Below are 22,941 nucleotides of genomic sequence, written 5' to 3'. Positions count from 1 at the left end.
CAGAACCGTCAGCAGCAGCAAACCGTTGCATCCACCGTGCACCTTCGCACTCACGTGTGATAACATCAGCTGTGCTCTGCTGGTTCGATGCAGCCCCCCCGAGGTGCGTTTGAAGACCAGTTAATAATTCAGAGTTGCTGGACGCGGCGCAACGGGGACGGTGTTCTCTGCCGCTCGCCTTCACAGCTGCATGGGGCCTGCCAGGGACAGATGGCTCGTCCCATGTGGAGCGGTTGGTGCCAGTACGGCCCAGTAGAGTGTTGGAAAGTGTTTGTTTGTGTGTGTGTGTGAGTGTGTGTGTGTTTCTCATTCTTCCTCCCCCCCTCATGGTCTTTGTCGGTCCCTTATTATTCGGTGTTATGAGCAGAAAACAGAACAGGGCACGACTTCCTTGTCTGTTCATCACATTATCTGCTTTCCTCTATCACAGCCGACTTTGGTGTTTTAACGCTTTGAAGTGCGGTGGATCGGAATGAAAGGATCGCGTTTCGCTCATCGTCTCATTAAGTTTATCTCGGAGTGGGTTTTCTGAGTTGCTCCTCGCCTGACGCTCCTCTGCAGGGTGTCCAGGTGTCTCTGAGAGATATTTTAAGATGCCTCTATGGGCACTGCCCCCCCTCCCTGTCTGCAGCAGGGAGCTAGAGGACAGGTCGGAGACACTTGTCGGAAATCACAGCAACAGCAGGACGTCGGACTTGGTCTGTTCAGTCTATCAGCACCGAGCTAATACTGGGTTTTTCACCAATAATGGATGTCAACAAATCTCTCTTAAATCTCAGTGGTTTAAGGAAGAAGTTTGGATTTAAAGTCAGGATTACAAGCACATCCATTATCCACAGTATGAGGTTGAGTCAAGGCCTTGCAGTCTATAGGTGTTTAAGGTTCAAAGACAAAACTCGGAGGGTCCTCTGAAACCACGTACCTCCCCCAAGGCTAACGCCCCGTCTCACCATGTCAAAGCAGTGTTTCCCATTAGATATCCAGACTTTGGCGGCTCGTCGTATTCTTAAAGTTGAAACCATCCGAGCAGACAATCACATCTCATAGTTGTAGTTGCAGCTGCGCACATGCCTGCATGCAATGGAGTTCTCTGTCTCACTTCAGTCACTCTTTAGTCAGTGTATCTGTCACTCTGTTGGAAATGCTGCAGACAAGTTACCAAAAATTCCTGGATCTGCCCATTTAGTCAGATCCAGCACCAGAACTGAATGGGTTCTTTCCTGAGCCATAGTAGCCTTTCACAAAGTTTCATGGTAATTTGTCAAGTTGTATTTGCGTTATCCTGCTGACTAACAAACAAAAGGAAACGATGTCCTCCTTGGCAGAGATGATCTGTAATAGCCATGCATACACTCACTAAAGTATCCTAATCGTACCTTCCGGTCCACGTGTATTTTAAAATGTCAACTAATTCTGAGCTGAGAGTTGTACATTTATACATGACACATCTGTCATGCCATTCATCCAGAAGTATTTAAAAGAGATTAGTTATCAGCTACGTGGCATTTAGTTGAATTTCTCCGTCTTTTTGTCTCAACAGAGCTGCCAGAGAACTGGACGGACACCAAGGAGACGCTGCTGGAGGGGATGGTGTTCAACGTGAAGTACCTGGGTATGACACTGGTGGGTCAGCCCAAAGGAGAGGACATGGCTTCAGCTGCCATTCACAGAATCGTCACCACGGTGAGTCACCGCTCCCCTTCTGACTCAGACAACCTCACAACACATGATGTTTTACTCTGACATTTTGTCTTGGCTTGTGCACATCTTCTTCTAATTTCCTTTATGCAGCACGTTATTTCATTCATTCCCTTATGTGTCGAAACAATTGTGTCTAAGAGTCTGTTGCCCCCTCATTAGCAACATGAAATATCGAGGGGTGACATTGTGAAGATTTCTATTACAGCGGTGCTTTTTATAGATATTCTCCTGTGGGTTTCACAAATTAAAGCCTCAAACTACAACGCATTAGGACATTGAGGTGTTGGTGAATCAGGTAGTAAGAAATATTTGCTATCCAAATGGTTTTCTATTCCTGTAATTTGCTCATCAATCTACACTTAATAATCCATGAAACAAATTGACAAACTTTTTTCTTGTGTTCAGGTAAATCCTGTTCTTTTAATTAAGTACCTCTCTATCCATTTTGGGGTAGCACTAATCACAATGAAAGGGAGAAGTCAGCAAATATTAAATATTTTAGTCGTCAGGAAATGATTGTGGGTACTGTCGCATAGATGATCATCTAATTTAGTGTTGTTGGATCAGAGTGTGCTTCATCACTATACAGGAAAAAAGGATCCTTCATATTTGTGGCTATTGGGGAAAAAGATCCAAATGTCCAGGAACCGGCTGCGTTGAGGGGGGTAGAGCGGTCGTCCTCTAACCAGAAGGTCGGCCGTTCCATCCCAGTCTTCCCAAACTGCATGCCGAAGTGTCCTTAGTCCTCGTCAAGACTAGAAAAACACTATTTAACTCCAGACCATTTATCATAAACTCCGCACCGAAATTACTCAATTAAGTGGTGAATTCCTCCAACTGTCTCTAATTCTCTTGGCAAGCACATACAGTGAGGTCATGTTTACATAAGGGTCAGCATGGCCACATGGGATCATGGTTGCTAATCCAGGATCATCTAGAGTTGAACACTTGCGGCAGTCAGATTAGTGATATGATGTTTATTCAACATCACCGAGCCACACAGGCTTTCTGAGCACGGTTTTCCACGTCCATTCACAATCCTGTCAATTTCACGTGACACTTTGGGAAAACTACAAACTGTTGCATGTAAATCGGCTGGTGTGTGGCTGACAGAAATTTTTTTCTTTTATGATTTGCAAATGAATGCCTGCATTATATTCATGTGTCTTCCCTTCAGGCACACACACACACGCTCACCTATTCACTGAATGCTGCCCAACAAAGAAAATGTCGAATCTGTGGGAAGCTTTTCTCTGCAGGGAGAAAATAAAAGCCTGGCGCATGCAGCCTAATCACCCCCCCCCCCCCCCCCCTTCTCAATTACGCATAGAACCGAACCCAATGGCCGGATTAAGATTCTATTGATTTACAACAGGACAGACGAAGAAACTCCGCTGTCTCTGTCTGTTCCCTTGGAAACCAATCAACCTGAACGGGACGGCTGAATACGATAAGACAAGACAGAGGGCGCACATAGAGGCGGGCTGAACTCGGCCATTCTCCAGCTGACAGATTGGTTTTTGCCTCGTGGCGCGACACATAGAAATGTTGCACCAGTCGTTAGCGCTTCCCACATGAATGAGTTGCCACATTCAGGCAAGGCAGCGTTTTTTCCCCCTCCCAGTTTCCCTGAATTCAAGTGAGGCGGGTTTAAGGGGAAAGTCTCAAGGGGCTTCAGGCTCCTGCAGAAGGCCGAGGTTCCGTCCCTGCTGTCCCTGACAAGTCCTAGTTTTCATTAAAATCAAAGATCCCATTTGATCATCTCGATTTGAACCTCCTGCAAAAGTGAGTTCTCGTGCAGGATTTTTCTGCTGAATTCACAATTTTCCTTCCCTGTGTTCCTTCACCTGATGTCATTTTGGGGTATGAAACTGAACTGCTCTCGCTAATTCTATCGTAAGGAGGTCACTGTCATTGTCGCCAGGCGCTCTCACAGACCGCAAGCTCAGCACTACGGCTGTGTTTTCTGAAAGTCCAGATGGAGAGGAGCTGGCAGGGGAAGCCGGTGGCAGCCAGCCCGACCTCGAGCACTCGTTCTGGGCTACACATGGCAGCCCTCTCCCCCCCCCTCCCCCCCTCCCCCCTGTCCTCTCACATTTTATAAATTCCCCACATTTCTGGGACAACTCACGCAGGCCACGTTTTTTTTTTGGTGTTTAATCAAAAGTGAAAATCAACTCGTATTAATGTCAGAGTGACAGGCTGGCTCCGTCTGTACCTGAGGCTACACATCTGATTTAACATGTGTGTGTATGTTTATTTTTTTTTTACATTTCACGCTCACAGGCCAGAGCCAGTGCCAAGAAGTTTCGGAAAGTGACCCTGACAGTGTCCCCGAAAGGCATCGTCATCACAGACACGGAGACCACAGACCTCATTGACAACGTCTCCATATACAGGTACGTGGTTTTTGCAACGTTTGTTGAACAGGCTCCGGCTGCTGGTCTGAGGGTCGGTCCACCGCTTTAATCCTGACTGAAACATTTCAACAAATGATTGCCTTGACATTTTACACTGATATTCATGCTGTTTCCTCATGTGTTTTGAAATTAGAATAAAACTGACTTAATATCTGAATTCACAAAGAAACCTTCAACCTTCATGCAGAAAATTATTTGAATATTTTTTGTACATTTTGTATCACCTCTACCTTACGCTGCTAACAAAGGTGGCTTCATTTGACGCATGAAGACAGTGATATCATCTTTCTAGGTCACTTTCTCCTCTTTCCAGTTGTTTTGCCTTATTTCGTAACTAAACAAAGCTTTTTCTGCTCAGTTGTTATCAGCCTCATCTTTGAACATTTGACTCAGCAACCAATTACAGGAAGGAGCTGTCGGGAGGGGGGGGTCTCTTATTCTCTCTCTCAATAACATTTTCAAAATTAACCTTTTCTAGCATTGTGCAAGGTTTCCTTCTAACAGATCAGTGTGTTTGTGTGTGCTGTGTTTTCCTGGCCTGAGACCACCCTGTAATGGAGACCGGGGGCCTCATGTCATTGAGGATTACAGTCTAAGTATCACAGCGCTGGACTGTGATTACAGAACAGGCTGCAATGAGGATGAGTGCGCACCGGTCTGCGTCTCTTCCTCATCCACCTTATCAGCGGCAGCAGACCACCGGGCCGGGGAATCAGCCTCATCTTTGATCTCCCCTCTCTCCTCTCCTTATCGTTCCCTCCCCTCCCCTCCCCTCCCCTCCTTCTCCCGTACCTCCTCACCGCGGCGCACCAAATCTTCCTGCTCATATTAACATGGCCCGTGCTCTGAACGCAGGAATACCCACGACTAATTGCTCGCTTTGAAGCTCACGCTGCCTATGTTTCCCCATACTCCCCCCCCCCCCCCCCCCCCCCCCCCCACACACACCACCAGCCTCCCAGAGTAATGGTACAGGAGAGATTGAGGGGCCACATACGGAGCCTGGGTTGACTGAGGATTCATTTATCCCCTTTATGAGACCTTCCCCACCCCCACCTCCTCCTTAAAGCTCCTCTCCCCCTCCTACCCCTCCTTCCTTCCTTGTATCTTATTTTTGCTGCACATAATCCATTTATTGGCCAAGGAAGCAAGTGAGGGGTGAAAGACAGCGGATGTAAGAGAATGGATCAAATCGGCCTCGGTTTGTTGTGCTCACGAGTGAGGGAGCAAAGAGTTGGCTGCCAAAGGTATACGGGGAAATGTGTGCTCACACGTCCAAGCTTGGATGCACCACACAGGGTATGTTGTGTGCCACTGTGTGCATGTCTAGTTAATTGTGTCTCCACACTCACTGGAAACAGAGCTTTTTTCCCCCTCAGGGTTGAAAACAGACTGGCAGGAATATTGTGCATGACATTGGAAATAGAGTTAATAGGATTCTACAACCCCCAAACCACAATTCCACCCATAGACACACCCCCACACACCCACACATCTACCTACTCACACACAAATGATACAATATCATACTTATCAGTGTTCAGTTTTAAAAAAGCAGCACACTTTTCAGTTTTAAAAGCACCGGACACTGAAATTATATTATGAGTCAAGTCTACCATGTGTCACGATGCATCTAAAAGAAGTCAGCCATCACCATCACCATCTTCCAACACGAGGGACGGTCGAGCTGAAGTCACTGAAGTTACTGACTCATTTGAAAAGAAGTCAGCCATCACCATCTCCTAACATGAGGCCAGTCCAGCTGAGGAGACCAATCAGCCAATGAAAGGAGACGACCTGTCAAAGTGAAAAGCCGATGGAAAAGCATCACAAAGTTCTTCGGCAGAGTTATGTCAACTCCCAGTAATAATAAAGTAACCTGGTTGAAATCCTTAATTGCCTTCTCATTCAATCACTCTGTGTTGTTTGTCCTTTTAGATAAACCTTTATTTAACATTTCCTGGAGAGCAGAAGGTTGTGAGCGTGTTCAGCCTCCTCTCTGATTGTGATTGATATTCCGACAGGAGCTCTTAGTGGCTCACCAGCATATCAATCAGCTGATACCAGTCAGAGAGTGAGGGCTGCCACACTGACTGACGCTCCACCTGCTAATGAAGCACGCCGCTCTGACAAGCTGTCAGATCTGCAGGAACCTGATCGTGCTGCTCGTGCAAATATTTTTGACCATCTCATCTCTGTGAGCGTGACTGACTGCCTCTTTACTTTTCTTTTTTGCAAAATAGTTTTTGACAACCGCTGTTTTTCATTATTGCGCTCGTGTCTGAGTGGGAGTTGAACAAAAGCAGTCCATTGTTGTGATAAACAACACGGCTGCCTTATCCGGTGAGAGCCTTGATGTGTGAAGTTCTATTCAGGCCGTACTGTAAATATTAAAATATTTCCAGTGATAACCCCCCCCCCCCTTCCTTGCAACAGCGAGGAGATCAAAGGGGTGCGGCACGCAGAGCCTCTTTGCAGATATGATGCAACCTGACAGCTCAGCTTCTGTTGTTAGTGAAGACTCTGTGATGCTGTCAATTATTCTTTTTTTCCCCCTGTTGTTTCAAGCTGAGGGCTTATCTGGTGAATGTGAGCCATTGTTCGCCACATCGCGGGCAAGGCAATAAAAAACGTTTTCTACTTGATGCAGCAGTTGAGTAGAAATGTGGATTCCCGAGGATTCTGTTCTTTTGGCCTTGTGTCGACTGATTATCGACCGGTGCTTTTGCAAATTTCATATTTTCAATTTCGCCTGCCGTCATTACATTACTTTGTGCACATTTCTAATCTGAAGGTGTAGTGCTGCTAATTATCGTTCTACACTACACTTCTGGTACAGATGTCGGGGGGAAACGAGCTGGTCAGACAGGCACAGTACATGCACTGACCTATTTGCTCATTTAGCTTATGCATACAGGCTGAATGTGTGACACTGAATTAGTGGAACAGAAATCTGTCTCAGAACCTCTAGAAACTTATTTACAAAAAGAAACGCACCGTGAGCAAGATGAGCCTGCAGATCACAGAGATTGCCTTGTGTTTATAAGTACAACTATATGAATTAAAAAAAAAGAAAAAGCAAACTCAAATGACTGACATCATTGAAGTATTTTTGTCCTGCTCCAACTTCCTTATTGCCTTTAACATATTTAAAGCAATGACTCTTAAATGACACAGCAGCTTTACCTTTGCTTCAGTTACTGAAGTAACATACAAACCCACAGAGGCCTGAACTATACAAATTTGATCAAATATGTTGACATTTTACTAGTTAAAAAGTAGTTAGGACATCAACAAATTATAATTAAGTTCATAAATTACAGTAGCTTGGTTGTATCAGTCTTATTTTTCTAACCTAAATGGGTCAACCCCATCAATTTATTCTCTGCTCATATTTTATGCAATTAAGGCTCAAATATGAGCCCGAATGTGGGGGTTAGTGTTGTGGGGTGAGCTAGTAAGTGGGTGGGGGGTGTCCTGGGCATTGCTATGTGGGTCATGCATCAGTGGTGCAAGCCAGTAAACAATTTGCGAGTGGGATGCGAGGGCTGGTGAGTTCATGCTCATTGTTTGAGCAAATTAATTACATCCTTTTTAGTGCCTCTTCTGATGTCGGGCGGCAGATGAGTGGCTGCCGACATCAACCCCTCGCTGAGCACAGTGTAGAAGTTACTGTACCGATTATACACTGCTGACCTCAGGCCTGTGGTGTCGTCCTTTAGTGATGATGACGACATGTGTTGAAGGACCTTTGAATTTCTAAATCTACCTACTTACAACCATCTTTCTGTCTGTCAGAGCTTTTATTTTGAAAAATTCTGCTCGGTAGGTTGTGTCACTTGCTTGACAGACCACTGCAGTAGCCAACAATGCAATGGATGAAAAAATTAAACCGGGTCAGTTAATCATTCAAACTTACACATGAACAACACACGTGAGCTGAAATGATGCAAATTCAGATTTATTTTATGAAAAACATTTACAATGAAATCTTCACTGCAGATTAAAGCAGGTAGGACGAACCCAAAGTTATAAACTTCACTCTGCTCTATCGACTGGTTATAAAAAGCTCTGCACACGACGCCCAGAAAACAAACAATGAAAAGTGACGGTTTATTGTAGAAACTGTTTGACGAGGACTCACTGTTCACAAGGAATAATGCTAAAGTAGCTCAGGATCAGGCAAACAGCCCATTCTAAACAGGCAGGTTTAGAACGGGGACCTCCACTTAATAGATTTAAATGATTTAAATAGAATGACTGGGTGTAATTTAACGTCCCTGAAGTCAAACACACCAAATTGCTCTTTATGCTCCTCGCAATAGAGGATGCACGTTTAATTATAGGGACAAAGGTCAAATGCATCAGTCACCGTGGCTCATTTACACATCTGTTATACAGACTGCTTGTTCAGGTTACAACTTCAAACCAGATGCACATGGAGCCTCCCGATCAATACTGCCTTTAATAGCATGCATGAAATCAGACAAAACCAATCGCTTCAGTGAAGCCGCGCGAGTTGTTGCAGGGGAGCGAAATAGCTCGGTGGACTTTGACTAGATTGGTTTTGGATAACCGTTAAAAATCACAAGCCCGGTGGCCGTCGGCTGGATCTGCAGACAAGTCGACTCCTTGGGAAAGCAGGTATTAGATCCAGGAGAGAATCAGAGTGACTCAGCAGGGACCACGACGTAATCTGAGACAACAGACATTCACATCAAGAGGTCGCAATATATTATTTAACATGAGGGAGATCATTTCAGAAATGAAAAGTTTTCTAAATCTCATAAAAGGCAAACAAGTGCACCTAAATTATCATAATATTTAACAAAGAAATCCAAAAAATCCAAAAAACAAAAGTGTATCAACATTTGAGCTTGACTTTTCATACTTCGCTTTCATTTCAAGTTGGGTTGTGACCTTGATTTCCTCTGCCATTGTGCAATATTTAACCCTTAATTATTAATGATGTTAAATGTTTAAAGGCTTTCCCATTTTCAATTTTTTCCCCACTTATTTGATATATTTTTTTATTTACATATTTTAAGCCTGCTCAGCACTTTGGTTTAAACATGCTTGACTGAAGCACTCTGAAGGGATGGAGCACCAGCTTCACGTCACCACTGCTGATGTGTGTCCTGCTCCACTGGTCCCAGCTGTGGGACACGATCAGCATAATATTCACCAGGGCTGCTCTGCTCCTGCAGTGGCTGGTTTGCATATATGCAAAAAGGTTTAGCACAAAAGCAAAGTTATGGCCCAGATTGCAGAGCACTTTACTTTGATGTGCAAGGTTTGATAAAGAGTGCAGGCTGGTAGCTGATGAACTGCACGTGTTGTTGTTGCTGTGTTACATGTTCATCCTGTGATGCAGCATGGCGTTAAGCTGACAGATTGGTCCCTGTTGTTTTGTTTATCATTATAAATGCACTAACGTCAGCTGGGTTGATGGTGTTGGTGTAGATTTAATGTCATTATTTCTTCTCCCTCTTCTCTTCCAGAATCTCGTACTGCACAGCAGATAAAACTCAGGACAAGGTCTTTGCGTACGTCTCCCAGTGTCAGTTCAACGAGACACTGGAGTGCCACGCTTTCCTCTGCCAGAAGAGGAAGATTGTAAGTGTACTGTGACCTTCTCCTATTTACCAGTATATAACTGTATTTGCCTGTATTTATCCATATATTCCAGTGTTTATCTGTTTTTAACTATATATAGCTGGTGGTTGTTGACTACATTGTGTAGCAGGTCAGGAGGTCAGTTTATCTGGGGATGGACTTCAGTGGATATCTAATGATTTCTATCAACAAGCGACATGAATGTAGATAGCTCCACCTTGTGGCAACCTCTGTAAGGCCACCTCACCTCAAGCAAGTCTATTAGCTATTACATTATTTGAGTTTTAATAGTATCATTTCAATAGAAAAATACAGTAATTAATTTTTTTATTATATTATATATATGATATAATAAATATGTATATTATTTTGAATAAATGTCAAACTTGCATCTAATGGATAAGAAATCTATTTGAACACGTTAAATCCAAACCTTCTCCTGACCACAGCTTCTCACTCTGTGTGTGATTCTTTGTGTTGTTACTGTGCTTCTTTCTCTCCCAGGCTCAGGCTGTGACCTTAACCGTAGCCCAGGCCTTTAAAGTGGCTTTGGATCTTTGGGAGATTGCTCAGGAAGGTGAGTTCACTGAACAAAGGGAAAGTGACCTTGGGTTGAGTTCAGTGCAGCAGGAACGGTATTGACAATTTCACCCGCTGACCTCCTCTCCCTTACTCTCTGCACTGCTCTGTATACGTGACACTGCTGTACCTCATGCATCTAAAGCTGCCTCTCATCATGAGTGAATAAAAACCAAATGTAAATGCATCCTATTGTTTTCTTTTGGTTTCAATTTTTCAAATTGATTTTGTGTCCACAGGCAAAGGCAAGAAGACCAGGCCCTGCTGCTCCTGTGCACCAAGCGACACGCCCACAGAGACAACAGACAGTCAGTGTGTTCCAGAAGGTACGTCCTCACCCCCAGTGTCAAATCAAATAAGGGACATGGTTTATATCAGTAAGAACCAAAGATAATGCGTTGAGAAATACTTGAAAACAACTGATGATGATCCATCTTACTCCTAAATAAGGATTGTAACTCCTATAAGCATTGTTTCCATTATATAGAATAGCAAGACATGTATTTCTCTAACAGAGTTTCACATGTGGTTACTGCTCCAGGACTTAGACTGTACATGGACATGAACAACGTGACAACTTCCTGAAAATGTTGTCAAAGTATCTTGATCGCCATCTGGTGGCTGGCTGCAGTACAGGTCATAAATCCTGAATCCCCCATGTTAGTAGATGGGAACAAAAGCCTTCCCTTCATTTAACTATGTGTCACTCAGGAATTTACTTTTAATGTTGTTGATTTAATCAAAGAATTTGATTTTAAAAAGATTTCTCTGCCTGTACAGGTTGAAGTGATTGTAGCTGGCTTGTATTTTTTTGGTGTTTTACAATTCTGGGGTTTTGCTGTAAAAAATGACAACTGTAATACATTACATTCAATGAACTGATAAATTGAAAAGCTGCTGTGTTCACTTGCATTATACAATGTACATTATAGTGTGACCTGTCACACAAATTTAACGCAATCACTTCTCAAACACACGTAGAACCAATCGCCTAATTACTTGAGCCTCATTAGTCATTCAGTAGAGCAGCTGTTTTTCAGTACTTTCAAATGGCCTTGACATTTATAGGTCAAATATTTTTTACACTCCTCAGGGGGTCAAACAGTCCAAAAATAAAAAGAGACTTAATCACCCATTCAGACCAGGCCTGGCTTTTCCAGCCCCTTTCAATTAAAATGTGCTCTGCTCCCGGTGGAACTGGCCTGAGGACAGAGAGAAAATCTGATGTGAAGCCTTGAAGGACCCCGGGAGTAACTCAGAGAGTAACTCAGAGAGGTGTATGAAAGTTTTACAGATGTGATTTACATTAATTAAGGTGTGAGTGCCAGTGGTCCAGAGATGTGCCCCCCCAAAAAACTGACAAGTCTCCTCCCCTCTCTCTTGTCCTGTGTCTGTGCTAAACCCTTTTCTTTCTCCTGTCTTCTCTCCGTCTCACCTCCTGTGTCGTCCATTGTTCGTTGCTTTTTCTCTTGATCCACCCGTCATCCTCTCGTCCGGACCTTCCTTCTCCGGCGCACCCAGCGGCCCACAAGCCCGTCCGGATGGAGGAGAGACTCCGGTCTCGGCCTTTCTTCTCCGCCGCCCTCAGCTCGCTCTCACCTCGTAGTAACCCCTCTCGAAGGCGGCCGATCAAACATGACTCTTGGGTAGGTCAGACCATCGGCCTCCGATCAGCTGATTTTTGTTGTCTAGACATTTGTGTAAAACCTCCCTCTTTTCACTGCCTGTTCATCATCGGAGTTGTTTCATCATTAACACAATCCAAGCATGTATCCAATAAAACAATTCAAACAATCCAACAAAACAACAAAGCACTTTTCTCATGATCTACTCAGATGTGAAAGTAAGTTTCGTTGAGATTTGGACTCAGGAAATCATAAGCAACAGTAAATTGAATTAGTCCTGAAAGTAAACACACAAACTAAATCTCATCTCACTGTCAAACCTTTTGATTTATTCATTTCAAAAATTGTTTTTTTCGTACACCCAGAGGTGCCCAGCCCTCATGCTCTCAAGTCAGTGTTTCCATAAATGCAGAGGCAAGACGTTGTATATGAGACACACATTTGTAATTAATTGCTGATAAGCTTTTCATAAAAGCAGCTATGTTACTGTGACCTCTATAAGCTTCTCAAGGGTAACAGACAGTCATTTTGAACTGTTAAAGTCAGCGGTTAATAAATTAAACGTTTCAACTTCACTTACACATGTTCAGCACTAGGTGGCAGCATGTTCTTTAGAATGTTTTCCTCACAGACTGAACTCACATTGAGAAATTCATCTGTTTTCACTGTTGCATCATTTCCCTGAAGGATTTTCACCTCATTTAGAGAGACATTCTGTTTTAATTCAGTCCAACTTCATCTTCCACTCTCTCCTCTTCTACCAAGTGTGGTAATATATGTCCTGCATCGGGTTAAATATGATATTTATCCTCTGTAACTTGAATTGATTGTATCCATTAGCAATGAAATAGAGAAATACAAGGCGGAGTTAAACAGGTTGGATCTCATGTTTGCATGATTTCCCTCCTCTGGGATATCGGTGTATGAGTATTGATTGTGTCACAGTGATTGTAAGATGATGTATTTTGCAGGATTAGATTGTACAGTCACTCACAGAGTAAATTATGTGTCTTTTGAATTAGATATAATAAAGTTATGACGGATGACAGAGTCAGTGAAGATGCACGGGGCAGCAGGATTGTAATTTGAAGTAATTGATGTGTGTATTAATTCATATTGTTTATGTCCCAACAGGATGTGGAGGATGGACTCGATGATGCGTTCTCAAGGTAACCTCTGCTTAGGACTGCAAAGCTGCACAACACTGTGGATACAGTACTCATTCATTTATGAATCTAATTTTCAACACTAAACACTTGAAGGTCCAGTGCTTAGGATTTTAGTGGGAATCTATCCACAAAAATGTTATAAAATATTTATTATGCATTTATATATTATGTAAAGCACTGATGCTTTAAGTGTTGGGGAGGGACCTGGAGCCAATCAAAGTTAATGTCGGTCTAGAGATGTGGCTACAGCCAGCGTATGGCAGGGCCAACATACAGAGACAATCATTCACTCTCTTAATATTCATAATTATATTTATAATTCAGTAGAGTATAATTACCCATGACCAAACACTGACTCAAGAGAAGAGAAGGCCTTTAACTTTTTACCCGAAGGTCACTCTAGTTTCTCCTGCAGGTTTGGAAGGGGAGGGTCGGGCTAGGGGTTGCATTTTTGGAACTTTGTGACCGAAGAACTGATGTCACAGATGCTGTTTCATCTTCTTATATATTTACAATCAATTTCTGAATTAATTGATACTATGAACTTAAAAATATATAGTTTATTTCAAGATGAAGGTATTATAGTAGGTTTTTAGCTGCAGCTGAGAGAGCTCTGGTTGTAAATTATGATAGAGGAGCTGAACACAACTGTACTCTACATTAGAAGATTAAGATTAAGATTAAGATGCATTTATTTGTCCCAAACACATGCACAGACATGCACAGGCACACTCCTGCAGGTAGGGAAATTTTACCTCTGCTTTTAACCCATCTGGGGCAGGACACACAGAGCAGTGAGCGACCATGTACGGCGCCCGGGGAGCAGATGTTGGGGGAGTAAGGTGCCTTGCTCAGGGGCACTAGACAGGGTAGGGAGAATCCTCTTAGATTTTTGGACAGATCAATCCAGGTTCGTCTTTTTGTTGTTTCTCCATGGAGTCGAACCAGAGACGAACCAGAGACCTTTTCTGCCCAAAGTCCAAGTTTCTGCCACTAAAGAAAGTAACAGAATTTGCAATATGCATTCCCAATTTAACAGGAACATGTGATTGGGCTGTAGAAACCATGTGTAGCCAGCAAGCATCATTAACTTTTGCAAAGGTCGCTGTGGCACAAACAACCTGCAGCAGACAATAGAAACGACTGCGGAGATGATCCGCCACCTCTGCTGACACGGCTGAGCCAAGATGGGCGCCCCGGCGTGCATCATCCCTTTGAGCCGGGATTACGATGCAACACCTTTTTATTTTCCTCTGAACGTGCGACAGTCTGTGAAATTTTTAGTTCCTGGCCGAGAGACGTCCGCAGAGAGAAAGTAAAATGTGTGTCTCACTGGTTAATGGTGAGTCAACAGGAGCCGTGCATTGGATGAGCTCACTCACACGGACTCCATGTGATGGACAGAAACCTTATTCTGCATCATAGACTGTATGTAAAGATAGAGGAAAGGACAGCTGCCCATAAGGGAAGCCAGAGTGTCCAGATCGCCCCCTGGTGGCTGGCTGCAGTATAGGTCGTAGTTAATTGATAACTTCAAAATTGGGTGAAACTCAAGGGGCGGTGTTTTTATCCAGGATACTGTGGCTTCCTTTCTGGCTTGTGGGAGGAAGTGCTTTTTTATAACTCTGTCAGTCTCCACCTCTCTTTACCAACGTCCATCCATGCAGCACAAACTGCTGAGGACATAGGCCTCACAATTCAGGAACTGTCTGCACACTCTGCATGGCTCTCAATGTCCTCTTACAACCGGATGATTGTGTGTGTGTGTGTGTGTGTCCTGTAGTGCTGTATCATCATCATAAAGAGAGAGGAGCGGTGGAAAGATGTTGACCTAAACATTAAAGAGGTGCCCACTCATTAAGCTTTGTTAGCCCGCGGCTAATAGATCAGTTTGTTTCATTGCAACACGAAACACTTTTGTTGAAGGTAATGGGTAAATGAGAGGCAGAGATTACACAGACTGTGTGTGTGTGTGTGTGTGTGTGTGTGTGTGTGTGTGTGTATGTGTATGTGTATGTGTGTGTGTGTGTGTGTGTGTGTGTGTGTGTGTGTGTGTGTGTGTGTTGAGGCTGAGCGGGTGATCAGAGGGGGAAGGCAGGTCATCAAAGGGGCTGCTCTCAGCAGGGACGGGGTGGAACACTGACCACCAGCGTGGGTGGCTGTCTAATGGAGGAAGGTGGAACACTTGATAAATATGACATCCTGCTGGTCGGGGCTGAAGGATTTTGGGAGTGCAGCAGCAGAGACCTCCTCCACAGTAGAGCAGGGCTGTCAGGCTCTGAGGTGTCGGCGTGTGAGCAGTGGATGAGATTGGTCTTGAAACCTGGATCGTTCTGCTTCACATTGAGATGTCACAACTGTCGCACCTATTTAAAGTTACATGTACGTTGACTGTGGCCCAGCAGAGCAGGGGTTGTGGTCTTGGATTTTAGCAAACATTAAATCCGATGGCTGTACAGAAAATCACAGACCTCTCATAGACCACTCAGCAGGCGTCATGAGCTCCTTCTCTGCCCCCCTTTCACCCTTGTTAAGAGCATGTGAATCTAAAACGTGCTGTGGGGGTCCGTTGCTTGGTTAGTGGTGAACGTTACACCTCTTCCACTGCCCCTTGGGTTCAAGTAGCAGCTATAAGAGTCCTTGCCAGTGCTGTATATTTAGTGATACAACCAGCAGAATAATTTTCAATGTGTGTGAGCACAGGTCAGGGTGTGCTCTGTATAAAAATTTGTTTTTCCAACAGAAGATTGGAGTGGAGGCTCTGCGCTTGCTACCAGGACGATTGATAACAACTATTAGCATGCATTTTGTTTATGGGTTTAATTAAATGGTTGATTTGTATTTAAGATTTCTGATACACTAGTTGACCTTAAAGTTGAATTGACTATTATGTAAACGCTCTTTTGGCTCCATCATAAACTGGGAGATAATAAATAATTGAATCCTCATCTAAATGGAGTGGAGAGGCCTCCTTTTGGGGTTTAAGCCTCTTTTACTGTTTCTTTCCTGTATGCATGGCGGAGCAGGGACAGCACTCGCGGCTGTGCTAGCAAACTTCTCCTTAAAGTCTCCTCTCTGTGAACAGTTTCAGCAAAAGAGTGTTTTCACTTATTTTAACCTTTGATTCGCATCATCATGGTTTTCTTCTTCTGTCCTCTGCCCGGCATGCAGCAACATGGAGGTAGAGATGGACACCGGTGAGTGATGTGCTCAGTCAGTTCATGTTTGCATGTTTGCATGTTGCATGATGCCATCCTGGAGAGAGATATCATTAAATAACCACAAGCATCCAAATCTGTTCATTGGTGACTTCACCTGTAAGAAAAACCACATATTATGAGTACTTAACCCCACTCATTACATTTTTTATATAAATGTAACGTGAGGGATCGATATTTGAAAACTTGGGTCGCTTCCATGGAGGCCGCCATGTTTTTTACAGTAGCCCAGACTGGACAATATAAACAGCTTTTGAGGTTTATGACAACTGAAGGCTAGTACTGTTTCTCTTTCATGTTTGCAAAGGGAGGGTGAGGTGCGAGGTATTCAGCTGCAACATGCAACTTAACCTCTAGATGTCACTACATTCTACACTGAACCTTTAAATCAACTAATCAGTTGCGGAGTCACAGTTTTGTTCTTTCTGTGATCAAGTTATCATTTGGTTTCTGATGGTGACTGTGGTTTATGTGAGGAACCTCATAGGTATTGCTATTCTCCAGCTGCCTGATGCCACTCATGACTCGTCACATTGCACTCTGTGTGTTTGTTCATTGTACATTTCTTTTAGTTTTTTTAACCTTTTGCAAAATGCCGTGAACCTTTTTGAAAATAGTAAATATTTAATGCCTCCGACCTCAATGCAATTTTGTTTTTCCTTCTCTCTCTCTCTCTTTCTCTCTCTCTCTGTCCCTGTCAGACTGGCCGAGTCCCGCTCCGAACCCATCCCTGACGATGCAGCTCTGAGTCCCCGGGATGTCTGCACAGAGGATCTGTAGTCAATCTGCAACATGGATTTTTTTTTCAAGAACTGCCTAATTTACACTGTCACAACAAAATCATATCACAGTCCCTGAGATAAAAAAAAAACCCAGCATACATCAACTGAACAGGGAGAAAATAAACACGCTCCCTGGTGCATAACCAGGATCTGATAGGCTGTGTTTGAAATGCAGAGGCTGCTGCAGAGGAGCCAGAATGAAGAATATCTTAAGCTGCAGTTTCTGTGAATACTCCGCAACACACAAATTACCGATCATTGTTGTTGTTCAAATACTGCTACATGAACGACAGAAGATGAGAAAAGTGATATATTTCAACTAAAAAACATAAGATTATCTTCATTGGCTAACGTTGGCCCATTACATATGTGTTGGTATTGACATGTGTGTAAATATGAAAACCTCGTAGAGAAGAGAAAAGAAAAGATGCTTTGTACCAAATTTAGCTTCTATATACCAAGTTGATCAACTATCTAAGTTCCAATTCTAAATTCTCCATTGTTGCCCCCTGACGAGACTCAGATGAACAGAAACCATTAAACATAGAGCAACGACTATGATATCAATACAAATGAACCAGCAACCTATGGTTCACTTATAATATGAAGAATACTGGACAATAAATAGATACTGGAAATGTTTCACTTACAGACTGACTATTGTACCAAGTCTCCTCCTTTTAATTTTACAATGTGTAAAAACACTGTAGCACATGGATTCCACTAGTAAATCCCTGATGAAGATTTACTTTGCGTTAAAAAAACAATATATGTGTGTGTGTGTTTGTGTGTGTGTGTGTGTAGGCTACCATCAATCTCTGAAAATGTGAGAGCTCTCAGATCTTGTTCATCTGACAAGCGACTGGCAGCTGTTCCTCCTGCCACAGAAGCTGAGAGAATTATACATTTGTCCTTGAGTGTGTTGCGCTGATTGGAGCACTTCTGTTGACAATGACACAGCATGTGATGTAGTAATTAGACACACTGTCCCCATGTGTCATCTTCTTATTGATGGCAGCGTAAATGCATCGTAATGAAAACCGCAGTCAACAACCACAAGCAACTTAAACAACATAAATGAAGGAGATCGATTATCTAATGACATCATTTATCGAGCTCCAAAAACCCCAGATCCTACATTTCCCATAATGCTTGTTGTTGTAAAGTCGTGGTCTCCGAGTTCAAGTGGTGATGACATCACTATGACATCATCAGGGTTATATTGTTAAACTTTGTCCGGAGCCACAACCAAATTCATATGTAAGATTTTGCAGAATGTGTGGTACTCATAGGCTGTAAATCAAGATGGACGACATGACAGCTCCCAAAAAGTGAAGCCAAAGCATCTCCTTCTCCCCCTGGTGGCTGTCTGCAATATAGGTTGTTAACATGCGCAACTGAAGTACATGTGAAAACATGTAGTTCTTATAACGCTGGTGTATGTTCTAGTGTGAAAACATCATGATTGATAGCTAATACTGACTTGCAATTGGCCGAGAGTGTGTATTTGTCAGCCTCCGGCTCTGTGGCTTCACTTCTGTAGGAGGAAGGGCAGATGCCTCGTCCATCTTTAGATACACAGTCTGTGGTTGGACAAAACATGATGAGTAAAGTGAACTTGATATGTAAAATCTGTGCAGTGCCCATTCAAGGTGAACAAATTTGTAGATGGTTTTACATCAAATACATTTAAATAAGAGCGAATACAAACTCACAACCTTACTGTTGTAGATAAATCAGTCATCAGGATTATAATCCACTGACGACCCATTGGTGTGATATAAAGAAAACTCCTATTCATCCCTGAACACTTCAGCAGAAACAATGTCTCACTTATCATTTAGCTGCCGCAGTCTGAAGACCGGTTACAAAGACAGCGGTACGACAAGGCCAGACATTTCAAATAAAGAAACCTATTTCCGTATGCTGTATTTTTTCAACGTCGGAGCTGTGCAACACATGTATGCATATTGTATGTATTGTAAATGAAGTAGGAATTCACACAGGTCGTTGTTTTTAATGATAATTATCACTCGTTGATATGTGAATGTCTACATTGCTTGTATGTTTTGCTTGTAGGTTAGACAATTTATACAAATCTAATTGTATGTGGTTTTTATTTCTTTATTTTTTGATACTAGTTGGTAACTCTTGAATTGGTAAGGCCCCCCCCCCCCTCCCCCCAAAAAAATAATCCCCATGGATAGATGCTGTTCACGTTGGCGTCCCCGAATCATATCGCAGACAAAATTGTTGCTGTGCTTCGACTTTTGAGAAATATTTCCATCCTCCACTTCAGCAGACGCTCTCTATCATGCTCCCCCTCTGTGTATTCATCGGATCATGACGGAGAATGATTGTGACGGCGGGAGACGGCTGGGACTCGGTGTTGTTGTCATGACACCCGCTGCAGAATAATTGGCTGGCTTATCAGGTTATGCCGTGAAGCTTAATTGCATTGTTAGGCTCCTGACTGGCTGAAACGCCAACTTTGATTGGGTATCATAAATAGCTCCCAGCACGACTATAGTTGATCTATCGAGCCACGTCTCTCTTGAGCATATTTTCCTCATGAGTAGAAATTATGTTTTTGCAATATTTCCTCATCCTTTCAGCCTCATCATTGACTGACTGATTGATTCATGTGCGGATGCTTCATTCATTCGGTACTCCTGGAGATGGGCTGCTGTCCAGAAGCTCTCACACTCAGAATTGGTGTTCAGTCATGACAACCAACAAACTGAACTGGAACATAGTACAAAATGATCTATAAGTTGCACTTTCATATATTGCACTTATAGTAGATATAGTTTTCAACCAATCCGTTCCAAACAAACAAAGATGGAATACTTGGCACTCAGAGCACAAACCTCCACCAAGGCCCAACAGTTAATTAATTAATTAATTAATTCAAGTCCTCAAATTCAATCAAGCTGCTCCAAATTGTACACACTCATATATATTTGCCTGATTTGTGGCATCGGGATGCAGGATTTATTCCCTTAGAAAATGGTGAAAACAGCAGGGTGGGTAATAATGAGATTTTGCAGCCTGGTGGTTCCTTATTGAGACTTGAACAAAGTGATCTAACTGCACAGATCCACCTATTTCTCCATGTAGCAAGTACCATGATGAGCAACCAAATTGTACACATTCATAGATATAAGCTCTCTAAATGTGCCAGATAAATCATTCCCTCGAAAAACAATGAAAATGTGGAAAATTGCAAAGAAAGGAAAGTGTATAATCAAAATCCTGGCTCTGCCCCCTGATCAGGATCTGCACAAAAAGGTTATGGCTTCTTCAAATGCTCCAGCCCCACCCCTCCACAAAATTTCAAATCAATTGCACTGTGGAAATGCTTTAAGTAGTCTTGAGTAATGTTGCTCAGAAAGAAACAAACCAACTAACAAACAGAGGAGCAGACAGAAGTCCTTGGTGGAGGTAATATTTGTATTTTGCTGCCTGCACCAATTTTTATCCTCATTTAGAATCAAACAAACACCATGTACACATTATCTAATGGCCCAGATCGAGCCTCTAATACAGTTTAAGTCCAGAGTCCAGTGGATCCAAATCCCCCCGTCAGGGTCTGAGAATGGAATCATTTGAGGCTGGTAAAAAACAAAGATGTTGAGTGGAGAAACTTCATATAAGCTTCTATCAACCCAACTTGACCACTGACGTTTACAGTATCGGTTTACGTTTCCAAGAAGGTGCTTATTTTCTATCTATGCAATTAGTGGGTTTCCAACCGTGTTGTAATACTGCGATAACAATTTGTGAATGAACCACAATCAGTTGTCCTGAACTGTGTAAAGATTTGTACAGCATTTATAAACTGTTCTGGTTTGTTACATATTTATGCATAATAAACAACTTTTTACAAACAATTCATCGCGTTGAACTTTTGTGATCGAGATGCGTCCTTCTGTAGCAAATCCAAAATCATTAAATTCAAGACATTAAATTAGATCCCCTCCCTTCCCCCCCCCCCTTCAGACATTGCCCAGCTCCCGTGTGGTTGATCAAAACAAGCAGCAAGGGCATTCTCTTGTTTTTCCGCCTGCTCCGATACAATCACATCGATATCGTCTTTTCACTCAGCCCGTCGCTCATGCCTGATGGAAAAGTTAAATAATGGATAGAAGGTGCAACAACCTCATCTTGTCATTTTCCTTCTGTTTAAAATAAAATAGAATCTCAATATGAGTTCTTCTGTGGGAATTTACATAAAATATACAGTATATTATGGTACCAGCATATTACATTTTCACCATGACAGCTGTAATCTTGCTCATGGGTTATGATACAATTTGATCTGTGTGGCAGGTGGATAATGGTGATGTCATTGAGCAAAACAGTTAAAAATATAATTTTTTTGTGGCAAAACATTACATTATATCTCACTGTCTTTTCATAGATTTGTTATGGGTGTCATCATCGTGTGACCTCTATGTAGGGACTGGATGATCCCTTTAAAGAGATGCTGCACACTTTAATGTGTCTTTTCTGTAGTTAACGGAATTGTAACGGAATTATTTCTGATTGAACAAGTTAATTTTGGTTTATAAACAAAACCCTAGTTTTTCTTTGACCTTTCTTGAGTCAACTGTTTGGGACATGTCTACGTCATGATAGAAAAGTTAACACCCTCCAAATAAAGGTGGATGGACCCAGCAACCAGCGATTTTCTTCCGTCCTTTCACTCACTCCTGAAGTGAGAAGTTCTTTTGTTATTTAGACAACAGTTATTGTTGAGAAAGTTGTGTATATTTAGTTCCATTTGGAAAGTTGGTGCCTCAGCTGCGTTTCAAAGATCCGTCCGACTGTGAGTGTTTGTTATCCGAGCCTGGAGAACCGAACTATCCAGAAAGCTCAATGGGACCGCGCCTTGTGTCTGTGAGCGATCAAAGACTGTGTGGAGCGCCAGGCCCGTCCACATAAACAAGACCGGCCTTCAGTGAGCAGCAAAGTGGAGCCGCATAAGAAACACCACTTTGATGTTAACAGAGAATTCGCTGGAGTGTGGAGCTTCATTTGGTGTTGTGTCATGTGAGCCAACGGCTACAGCATCTACACACAAAGGCTGCAGTCCACTGTGGTGAACATTCTTGCCGTAACAACAACTCGTATTTTTATATTTCAAAATGCAATGGATATTCGCTTTATCATGTTATCATTATCAGTATAATGGATCTACTGGGAACGCTGAGTCAGCTTCTCTCGCCCTGAAATGCGCTTTGTTGTCTGATGGATCTGAGCTTCACCTGCAGAGTCGACAGTAACCAGCTGAACCCTGTGGTGGGAAAACGTGGGAGTTCAATTAAAAAAAAATGACATGAGGTGCTGTGATGATCGGAGAGATAATAAAGGAAAGGGTTTTCTGCAGTTATACCGGCTCTTGTCTTATACGTTTACGGAGCCCCCAAAGAGTCACGGCAAGATTTAACTATTTTGGAGGACTACTTTTGTTACCTCATAATAGTTTTCCTCAATTTCTTCTGAGCCATATGTAGTTTGAGGTTTGGGCCTCACTTTTCTGTCTCAAGTCCATCCAAGCTTGAGAGGAAGCTAATCGGTTCTGACCCCATGTGGACTGCACTGTTGATTTGAATGTAGTTTCCTTAGATTGGTCACTAACTGCATGACAGTGATGGAATGCTATGACCCTTTGGGGGTTCTATATACATTCAATTCAGCAGAGATATGTGGTGGAAAAAAACTGAACAGCACAGAAAAATAAAGATTTCCCTCTTAACCTCTTCTCATATATATATGTATCCTCTCTTTATAGACTTCTTAAATCATTAGATGCTAAATCAGGAATT

The 22,941-nt window shown here is 42.7% G+C and overlaps 1 protein-coding gene across 2 annotated transcripts in view; it reads left to right on the top strand.

Moving 5' to 3' along the window:
* si:dkey-71h2.2 (low density lipoprotein receptor adapter protein 1) overlaps positions 1-19,277 on the top strand; it is a 37,753-nt gene extending 18,476 nt beyond the window's left edge. The window contains exons 2-10 of one of the 2 annotated variants that reach the window (XM_053444855.1): positions 1,541-1,683; positions 3,988-4,100; positions 9,623-9,737; positions 10,242-10,314; positions 10,556-10,642; positions 11,838-11,962; positions 13,076-13,110; positions 16,282-16,307; positions 17,030-19,277. In XM_053444855.1, the coding sequence (XP_053300830.1) occupies positions 1,541-1,683; positions 3,988-4,100; positions 9,623-9,737; positions 10,242-10,314; positions 10,556-10,642; positions 11,838-11,962; positions 13,076-13,110; positions 16,282-16,307; positions 17,030-17,076 (764 nt within the window). In that variant the 3' untranslated portion in view covers positions 17,077-19,277. The remainder of the gene's footprint in view (positions 1-1,540; positions 1,684-3,987; positions 4,101-9,622; positions 9,738-10,241; positions 10,315-10,555; positions 10,643-11,837; positions 11,963-13,075; positions 13,111-16,281; positions 16,308-17,029) is intronic. The other variant, XM_053444853.1, reaches the window with a different exon arrangement.
* The last annotated feature ends 3,664 nt before the right edge of the window (positions 19,278-22,941 follow it).

Source organism: Pleuronectes platessa, chromosome 17 (genome assembly GCF_947347685.1).
Source record: "Pleuronectes platessa chromosome 17, fPlePla1.1, whole genome shotgun sequence".
Taxonomy (NCBI): Eukaryota; Metazoa; Chordata; class Actinopteri; order Pleuronectiformes; family Pleuronectidae; genus Pleuronectes; species Pleuronectes platessa.
Note: the sequence above shows the minus strand (reverse complement) of the source record. Positions and strands in the feature narration are given on the sequence as shown.